At 46.3% G+C, this 10,617-nt stretch overlaps 1 protein-coding gene across 2 annotated transcripts in view; it reads left to right on the forward strand.

Moving 5' to 3' along the window:
• LOC115172285 (tau-tubulin kinase 2) overlaps positions 1-9,801 on the forward strand; it is a 32,562-nt gene extending 22,761 nt beyond the window's left edge. Inside the window, exons 11-14 of one of the 2 annotated variants that reach the window (XM_029729589.1) lie at positions 110-719; positions 2,391-2,750; positions 3,751-4,775; positions 5,028-9,801. In XM_029729589.1, coding sequence (XP_029585449.1) covers positions 110-719; positions 2,391-2,750; positions 3,751-4,775; positions 5,028-5,520 — 2,488 coding nt within the window. In that variant the 3' untranslated portion in view covers positions 5,521-9,801. The remainder of the gene's footprint in view (positions 1-109; positions 720-2,390; positions 2,751-3,750; positions 4,776-5,027) is intronic. The other variant, XM_029729590.1, reaches the window with a different exon arrangement.
• The last annotated feature ends 816 nt before the right edge of the window (positions 9,802-10,617 follow it).

Genomic DNA, 10,617 nt, shown 5'->3' on the forward strand with positions numbered 1-10,617 from the left:
TTTCTGAATGCCCTGACTTTAAGTTGCTCTGCATAAGAACACCTGCCAAATGACTAACATGTTAATGTCTTTCTGTCTGTCTTTCTCTCTCTCTCCTCTCTCTCTTCAGCTCAGTGAAGCAGCAGGGTTGTGGGCAGCAGCAGCAGGAGAAGGGGTCTGAGGTGGGCCAGGGTCTGTCTGTACCTGTTGGTGCCACAGCGCTAGGTCGAGCTGGTGGCTCTGACCGAGTCTGGCACTACGACGAGGAGTTCATATCTGGTGGTGGCACCAACGGTAGCTCGCCCAAACCTGTCTCCCCTCACTCCCCTGGCTCCCTGGAGCAAGGCGAGGGGGCACCCAGCAGTGGAGGCTTCGTGGCCCTCAACCTGAGCTCCGGCAGGGGGGAGGTGGACTCCAGGGAGTGGGTGATGGTGGAGAGGCCCAGCGAGTCCCCAGGGACAGGAACTGGGGCGAAGGCTACGACCAGCCCCTCCGAGGAGGAAGAAGAGGACCTGGAGGTGCTGGAGGTACCCTTGGGGGCAGGGGAGGGGTCAAGGGGGAACCCAAGTCCTGGTCAGGTCCATGGGGACAGGAATGAAAACCTCCAGGGGTCACCAGGGTCCAGGAGAGGACCCCCTAGAGTGGACAGGCTGGAGCTGAGTGTGGGACACCCGGGAAGCCTGCCCCCCCTCACCCCGACTAGCCCTGCTGAGGGCCTGGCTGAGGGAGTACTCACACAGGTAAGGACCTCATGGACTAGTATTACACAGTTCACTGTAACACAGTTCACTATTATATTACATACCTCACTGTAACACACTGCAATATTATATTACATACCTCACTGTAACACACATCGCTACTACATACCTCGCTGTAACACACTTCACTATTATATTACATACCTCACTGTAACACACTTCACTATTATATTACACACCTCACTGTAACACACTTCACTATTATATTACGCACCTCACTGTAACACACTTCACTATTAAATTACATACCTCACTGTAACACACGTCACTATTATATTACGCACCTCACTGTATCACACTGCACTATTATATTACATACCTCACTGTAATACACTTCACTATTATATTATATACCTCACTGTAACACACTTCACTATTATATTACGCACCTCACTGTATCACACTGCACTATTATATTACATACCTCACTGTAACACACTTCACTATTATATTACATACCTCACTGTATCACACTGCACTATTATATTACATACCTCACTGTAACACACTTCACTATTATATTACATACCTCACTGTAACACACTTCACTATTATATTACATACCTCACTGTATCACACTGCACTATTATATTACATACCTCACTGTAACACACTTCACTATTATATAACATACCTCACTGTAACACACTTCACTATTATATAACATACCTCACTGTAACACACTTCACTATTATATTACATCCTTCACTGTAACACATGTCGCTATTACGTACCTCACTGAAATACACTTCACTATTATATTCCGTACCTCACTGTAACACACTTCACTATTATATTACATACCTCACTGTAATACACTTCCCTATTAAATACCTCACTGTAACTCACATCATTATTACATACCTCACACAGGTAAAGACATATCATGCAATGTTCACTGAAAGTGTAATACACCTAACACAGAACTAGACACGGTAGGATTCATCTGGGTCAACAGTATCATCTTGCTGTGGATTGAAGTGAAATGTGATTGTGATCACTAATGTCATGTGAGCTTGTTTCTTTTCTTGTGTGAGCTTGGTAAAGCTACAGATACTCCCCAGACAATGGTTTTGTTTGAGAGTGGCTGTTGCTTGAAAGGGCACTTTGATTTGCATTTGATATCATTATTTGCTCTTTATTTACAACTTTCGTTTGCTATGTTGATTTTTCTATGCTTGAATTCTTGTCCTGGGTTGGCCCTTTCACAAACGGTGCTATATGAAGAAATAGATTGTACACTGACTCATGAGATTCCTCTAAGGAGACGTTTTAGATCTCAGGATTCCTCCCACCTCGCCGCCCGCTCCCTCAAAGTTTTAAATATATGCTATACTCCTCCTTTCTCACCTTCACCCCCATGCCAATCCGCCCATTTCCCCCACTCTCTTCTCTCCCCACTCCACCTTCACCTCTTCCCATTTCTCTCCCCGCACTCTACCTGTTCAAACCATCTCTCCTCTTTCACCACCTTCCCTCTTTTCACCCTCCCTCTTTTCACCCTCCCTCTTTTCACCCTCCCTTTCATCACCTCTCACTCCACACTCCCTCTCCTCCTCCTCTCCCATCCCCCTCTCCCTCCCTTCCTCTGTCCCTCCCTCCTTTCCTTTCCCCCCTCCTTCCCTCTCCCCCCTCCTCCCTTACTCTTAGCTCCCCACCTCTCCTCCGTCCCTGCCTGAGGAGGTTTTGGCCAGGACGTCCAGTCCTCTGCTCCTGCGTTCCCCCAGCCCGCACACCCAGACCCTCCTCACCACCCTGTCGGACCCCCTGCACCAAAGGGACCCTCCTGGAATGAGGCACAGCTATTCAGCCAACCACCACCACCAACAGCACCTCCTCCGTCCCACCTCCTGTTCCTCCTGCCACGCTTCCCTACCTCAACCACCTCACCCCGGTTCCACCCGTAACCAATCGCCTACCGGGCGCAGGAAACTGCCCGCGATCCCGGCGGGTGCCGCCAACAGCAAGTTCCCTTCCGTTATACGTATCACACGTGCCCAACTTCAGCAGGTGATGACCAAGCCGCCCACTCTGCCCCGGGGCCACTAACCAATCAGTCGTATCTATCTTAACCATAACACACCGCCTACCTTCCTCCCTCAGCTATTAGTTACTTACCGTCCTTTTTTACAAGTTTTGTTTGGTTCTTCCATTTGCTTCTTTTTTGTTTCCTTTTGCTGCTAGTGCGTTTGTTTGGCTGTTGTGTTGTTGTGTTGTCGTGTTGTTGTGTTGTCATCAGGCAGGCTGCTCTCTCCAGGGAACAGCAGATCATTGTGATGCAGACTGAGCACGCTCAGACCAATGTGTCCTCGTGTCAGGGGAAGGATTTCGGTCTATTCTATTTCAATTCCTTTTCAATTCAGTCAATTCAGAATGTAAACTGAAATTGCACTTCCACTTTTCTTTATTGAAAAGCGATGTTGAAAATTGGAATTGGAATGTCAGTTTCCTTCCTGAATTGAACTAGAATTGAGCCCAACCCTGCTCAGGGAGCTTTCTGATTGGAGTATGTGTGTGTTTAGAATGTGGAGCCATGACAACAGGTTACGTGACAGTAACTTTTGTTTTGGTGATTGTCTTTTGTCCTTTCCTCTTCTCCTGTTCGCGCTCTCTTTTCTAAAAACTCAACCTGACCCTCTCTTTCTTTTACTGACCCTGACCCCCTCTCTCTTTTGTAGTCCCATGCATGGTTGTGGAAATGTTTTTGTTCTTGTTGCAGACCTGGGTCAAATACATGTGGGGTACTTAGTTTAGCTTTCCAGGTAGAATGGAATAGTCCCCAAAACTCCAAGCTAAATAAAATACATTATCTATACTATTTGACCCAGGTCTGTCTTGTTGCTGGTTTGATACTGACTAACAACTTAACTGACATTGCCTTGATCTTAATTAAATCTTTTCACATGATCTCTTACAATGTTGCCATTTGACTCTATTTCTCTCTCTCTCTCTCTCTCTGCCTCTCTCTGTCTCTCTCTGTCTTTCTCCCTCTCCCCCTCTCTCTCTGTAGTTGACAGCTCAGCGGTCCCAGTCAGGCTCAGACAGTGCTCCACATTGCCTCCAGCTGGAGAGACGAGGTGAAGCAGCAGCTGAGGCCAAGCAGCCGCAGGATAATACTGCTACCGCTGATATCCACTCCTCCCAGGGCCGGGAGCGCCTGCCCAGCCCTAACCACACCTTTATCCGGCCTGGCAGCCAGCCCGGCAGTCCCACCACTCTGGATGACCTCCTGGCAGATACCCTGGTCAACGGAGGAGACACCAACACCCAGACCCATACCAAAGCCCACAGTCCTGTGCCAAGCCGAATGTCTTCTCCTCACTCCCCTCGCTCTCCCGTTTCTCCTAATTCTCCCCGTTCTAATTCTCCACACTCTCCCCGCTCCCCCCACAGCCCAGTGTTAGGGCTAGTCAACGGCCATCTCTCTCCCCCAGCTTACGGCCAGGGGGATGGCAGCAGTGGAGCCTTCCCAGAGCTGAAGGACCATGAGAGTGACCAGCCCCAGCCAGACAGGGGAGATGGGGTGGAGACCAGTGACCCAGCCCCAGCTTTAACCCCCTCCTCCCTGCCCTCCGCCCCACGTAGGGACCCCTCCCGCAGGCTGAGCCGTATCCCTGTCCTGGAACCCTCCAGCCTGCTGGACCTCCTCCCCATTCCTGGCTCTGCCATGGAGAAGCTGCTTCAGAAGAAAGCCCACCACCACCAGGGAGGTCACCACCCAGCCCCCTCTCCCACAGCCTCTCCCTCTCTCTCCCACCGCGGCTCCATCATGGCCTCACTCCCCCGCGGGGAACAGCTGTCCTCCGCCTCGGACCGCTCCGAGGCGGCCGATGAGTCATTCCTGGGCTCACGCTCCGACCGCCAGGGGGATGATGCCCCCTCCCTGTCCTCCTCCTCCAGCCCCCTGTCCCGTAAGAGCAGGATCCCTCGCCCCGTTAACCTTCCTAACCCGGCCCCAGAGCAGGAGCGAGCTGCACAGTACCTACCACGCCCACCCCCGGGCAAGCCACCCAGTCGCCCTGCAGTGGAGGGCAGGTAATATAACTCTTCCTTATTAGTTTTTATTACCTGTCTGTGCCATCTGTCATAGTAGCCTGGTCCCAGATCTGTTTGTGCTGCCTTGCCAACTCCTATGGTCATTGTCATGCCAATGTTTGGACACAAACAGATCTGGGATGAGGCTACTATCATTCAGCTGAATTACTCTCATTTTGCCTTAATGATCTCAATTGACAATGTATATCTAAAGTTCCAAACCTATTCTCCATATTCCATCCTCCACCCAAGGCTGAGGCGTTACCGAATTCGAGCGGGCAGCACCAGCGACTCAGACCTCCTGACCTGCCTGGCCCAGCTCATGCACCATGGTCATGGTAGTGGTTCTGTCCGCGCCTCCCCCCACCACGGCCGCTCCTCAGCCCAGCACGGAGGCTCCCGGATGGGCATGTGTAGCTTGACCAGCTCCCCCCACCACCACCGGAGCTCCAGCGCATCTCCACGCAGCTCCTCCTCTCTACAGCGCTCTGTCTCCTCCTCCCCCTCCCGCCACGAACACCGCGGGGGAGAGAGAGGAGGAGGCGTTTGTTTCGGTCGGTCCCGATCCCCTCCTAGCTTCTCCGGGTCCCCCCCTCCTCCCCGGCGCTCCTACCCTCACCACCAGGAGACTTGCTGCGGTCGCCAGGCCCGCACCGGCCCCTTCCACCAGCACGCCCCCAGGGGGAAAGTCTGCAGCCGCGAGGAGAGAGAGAGGAAGTGCTCCAGCAAGCTGAGCAGCAGATAGTGGCCCACTGCTCCAGCTCTGGTCCAAGCCTGGCCCGTAGGAAGCTCTTGGCCTATTTATTAAAGTGTATCAGGGTAGGAGCAGGTCCCCTCTGTCCATGTAATCTTATTCATGAAGTACGCAAATAATAACAAATCACTAAACTTATCCTAGATCAGCACTCCTATCCTGAGATGCTTTGTGAGTAGACCCTGGGGGTCAGTGTTGTTGCCACAGCAGAGGGTGGGATGTTCGTACAGACCAGACGATCACCCTCGGGATCGATGAAGACCTGAGGCCTCTGTCAGAGAGTACTGGACTTAATGCCCCTCCCCCTCTCCTCCCCGTTCAGTTTCTCCCCACACCCCGCTGTCCTCTATCTCTTTCACTTGTAAATCCTTCACTCTTCCTTCTCTTATTCCTTCCATTTTGTCATTGTTTAGTCACTCATTTATAAGCCCACTTTAAGCGTTCATACTTCATGCAAAAAAGTATCCAGATGCGTCAGGCTGTGTGTAAAATGTAGGGGTACTTACTTCCCTCATCTCCTCTGTGAAAGTGAACACACTTCGTTCAGATTACCCTAGGACGCTAATGTTGGAAATTCAGTGGATGAGCACTTATGTATTAATCACTAACCATTATATTGGCTTGTTCTATTGTGTTTCCTCTGTACTGACCTAGGGAGCGCAGTGCATAGCAGGCCTACATGTATGGCCATGAAGCCAGAGAAATGTACACTATCTACAGATCCTATTTATTTCTATTTTGACGCGCCTGTCACACCAGTTACACACTCTCGCTCCGTCTTTGACTTCAGATGTACTGTATAGCGAGGGTTCTTTATTTCAAAGGCATCTAAAGCGATCGATCGATCAATGAAAGAAGTGATCATTTTGAGTGATCCTTCCTTTAATACAATCGTATAGTGTGTGTGAGCTCACACACCTACTTGTGCCTACTGTGTTGATTGATTGATTGATTGATTGATTGATTGATTGATTGATTGGGGGAACCTAAATGTCAAAGTAAATGTGTGATTGAATACTAGTAACTGGGCCTTGATTCCCTTTGTATGCTCCTCTTGAGAAAGGAGTCTGACTTTGCGTCCCAATTCTTTACCCTTCTGCCCTGGACGTAAAAGTAATGGTGTAAGAACTATGATGGCAACCCTCCCTAGCCTTGCCCATGCTTACACCAATCCAGTGATTGTAAATGCATGGATGGGAGGGAACTGCACATTTGGGGAGAATTGGGACGCAGCCTGCTGATAACTTATGGTACTCTTTAGAACAGTAGTAGTGAATACAAGGCAACACTAAGTCCTAATGATTATTACTGTATAACAAACACTTGTCTTAATGTGTGCCTTGCCTTGGCACTTTGGGCAGATCCTGGTTTCACTACAAAGTAGGCTACGATTCTCATTTTTACAAAATGACCCCCTGCAAAAATTGTGCCAGCTGCAAAGACGGTCCTCTTCATGTGAGTGTAACATTATATTATTCACTACAAGGAAAAGGAAGCAAAGTGAATGTTTTTATTTTATTTATTCAGACATTATTTTAAGAAAGAACATTTTTTATTTAAGATATTAAAGAAAGGGAATGTTTTAAACTAAAACTTCCATATCCTGTTTGTCTAAATTTTATGACAGGTCCAATATTTATGTCACATAATGTCATGCTATTTATGCCATATAAATATCATGTATCACATACCAAATCAGTGTTTCAAACTTCCCAAAGGATAAAAAAAAAAACATGTGCAAGAGAATGTTTTGTTTCTTTTGTAATGACATACTGTATGTTGTGTGCACTATTACCTCAGAGTTAATGTATTGTTTGAGAACCAACCACATTTTCAATGAACACTATCGTTTAAAACCTCCCTCACCTGACCTTTCTTCTACCTACTAAACCCCCCCCCCTCGGCCCCCTCTAGCCTGAAATCCAGAACCGGTTTTGTTCTGACATTCCAGTCCTTGTACTCTGTGTTACTACCCAACATTGGAATGAAAAGGAGTAGCAAGGAGTGGAATGATAGCAGAAACCAGCTGATACACAGGCTACCCTCCCCACCCCTCTGCTTGTAAGATACTGTACTATAACTAACTACTGCTTCCAGCACTATTACTCCTTGCATGCGCTGCCTACCAAGAACAGACAAAAACCAAACAATCAACCAATCAGAAAAGTAAGCAGCATACCAGTTCCCATAATGCATTGGGAATGTCTGAAAGGGAATTCTTCTTCTTGTTGGATAGTACCGTATGTATTTTGGTTGGAATATTTAATTTGTTTCGTTTTCCATTTCTCCTCACAATCTCAGTCACTCTTCACTCTTATCGTCCCACCTGGTCCACAGCATTGATCTGCTTTTCTAGCTCTCCAAACGCTCATAATCCTAGGACAACTGCACTGACTGATTGGGTAATACTCCTGAACAAGGATACTCCTAAAAAGGGATCTAATGTATTTATTTTACATCTGTTTGATTGGCTTATTATCATGATGTGGCACATGCATAGTAAAGTATGTAAAGAGGAAAATACTTGCCTGGAGTATTTACATTCTACATCCTAGGCTTGGGCGAAATAGCGACGGTATAATTTTTAATACCGTTTAAAAAACAAAAAAACATTTTGTTTTGTTTTTATTTGGGGGGAGGGGAGGGTGGCCACGCCACGCCACGCCACTGCTTATAAGTTAAATATAGCTATAAGAAATCTAAAATGTGTCAAGTAAATGATATCCAGCTCAGGGCTCCAGCTATGCATTTAGTTTCCTAACTTGCTAGCTAAGTGGCAAGATGTCAAGATCAAGCTTCTTGGTTATAACAGAGACATTCAACTCCCTCCTGGATCAAGATCCCTGTTGCCTAAATTGTTTTGTGCATCAGAAAATACCCACAAGGTGCACAAAAAAAAAAAAAAGTACAGCGCCCCTTGTGAGCACTTCCGGTAATACTGTATGTACAGAAACGGTAAGACGCTATGAAAATCTAGTTACCACCCAAACCGTATACAACCAATATGCAGTGGGAAGATATCTACTATACCACTGCAGTATGATATGGACTCCATTGCTCTGTCATGATGTACAGTACTGTATGTCAAGTGAGTTGTTTTACTTGGTCCATTGTGATAGATTGTCTTGGTACCTGGCTGCATACAGCCTGGTGGCGTTCCAGGTTGCTTACATTGCAGACAAGCTGATACAGATCTGATTCAACTTAGATCTCTACAAATGTGGGCGTAGTGTGTAACATAGCGGGAACCCCATCAATTACTTCATGATCTCATGATCTATGCAACATGTGGGCAACCTTGAAAAACCCCTGTCTCGCAGGGTCGTCACTATCTGGCCAAGTTGCAAAGTCATAAGCCCTAGCCTATTTCTACAAGTTCTCTTTTTAAAATCTGGTTTTAAACCTAACCTTAACCCTAACCTCAGTGCTGACCTCATGCCTAACCTTCAATTAAGACCAAAAAGCTAATTCTGTTTTTCTGCAGTGGGAACCGTTTCACAGAGCAGCTATGATATGACTTATCCCCAAGGCTAGACACAGACAGTGTTCAGTCAGTTGGTCGCCTTAATCTTGCCTCTTCTCTTCCCTTGGCTGTGTAAGCAAGGGATGACTGAACTGTGTCTGTCTGTCTGGTCTGTGCTGAGGATCACTCCACTGCTTAGCCACCAAGCTACTGTCACTTTCTTCCATAGACTGTATAGGGTTCTCCCGAGTCCTTTTCCATCCTTAACAGGTGTGTTGTCCGTCCCGTCTTGCCTGCCTTTACAGATCTGTGAGAATGATTTATCCAGCAAATTAGAGGCAGAGTATTGGTGTTTGACTTTCAGATATATAGCTTTTCTTTCTGTGGGCAGCTCTGCTCTTACTGGCCAATTTGATCCAATCAAGTTGTCCATTGACTGGACAGAATGTTTTGAAGTCACCGTCAGTAGCCAATAGCCATTTGACCACTGAGCTGTGTCTGGATTCTGGATTCAGAAATTAGTTTGAAGGTGTTTTAAGGTGTATGATAAAGCTCTGTTTTTACATTGAGATTGCGATACGAATGTACAGTACATATACAGTAGTACCACACCAAGCAGCGAGTGATCTTTTCAATTCTAGGTTATATTTGGAACTTCCATAAGCTAACTGACTTCAGCTGTAGTTGCTCAAAATGTTTAATATATATATATATACCTGTAATAAGTTTCATGTATTTATTTTTGAAGGTCATCTTGATTAACCGTATTATTGCTTCACTAAAGGCTTTAATAAAAGGAAAGTGCTAAAGGAATAAAGAGTGCTGCTGATTTTGGGAAAATATCATCAATCCATTCATAATATTTGTATTTTATTGTTATTATTGCACAAACAGTGGTATATTTAAGCAATAAGGCCTGAGGGGGTGTGGTATATGGCCAATATACCACGGCTAAGGTCTGTTCTTAAGCATGACGCAATGCGGAGTGCCTGGATACAGCTCTTAGCCGTGGTATATTGGCCATATACCACAAACCCCCGAGGTGCCTTATTGCTATTATAAACTGGTTACCAACGTAATTAGAGCAGTAAAAATAAATGTTTTGTCATACCTGTGGTATACAAGTCTGATATACCATGGCTGTCAGCCAATCTGCATTCGGGGCTCAAACCACCCAGTTTATAATGTTACTTTTTGGACTGAGATTATGATTTGCCACTGACTGTATGGTAGTGTGATTGTAAAGGTGTCACAAATGTGTCATAGCCTGCCTGTATCTGTGGTCCAATGATTGTACTCATTCATGGTCACAGATACTGTGTTTTTGGGCCAATAGGCCAAATGTAAAAACAACAACAAATTGATTTATTGATGTATTGGGTAGTGATGCTCATAATTGACACCCATTGCCTGTGTGACTTCAGTTTTAGATATTTCTCGAAATGCTTCACGTTTTAGTCCTGTGTTGCAATGTAACGGTTTTGAAATGTATGTACAGTCACAAGGAGAGAATGTAACAAGAGGAGGATCGACATTGTACATAACTGTAATTAAGTATGCTTATTTTATCATTTGTACCATATCAATGCCTTGTACAGTGTTTTTTTTCTGTTCGTTTACAATTA

The sequence above is a fragment of the Salmo trutta genome, chromosome 33, assembly GCF_901001165.1.
Source record: "Salmo trutta chromosome 33, fSalTru1.1, whole genome shotgun sequence".
NCBI lineage: Eukaryota > Metazoa > Chordata > Actinopteri > Salmoniformes > Salmonidae > Salmo > Salmo trutta.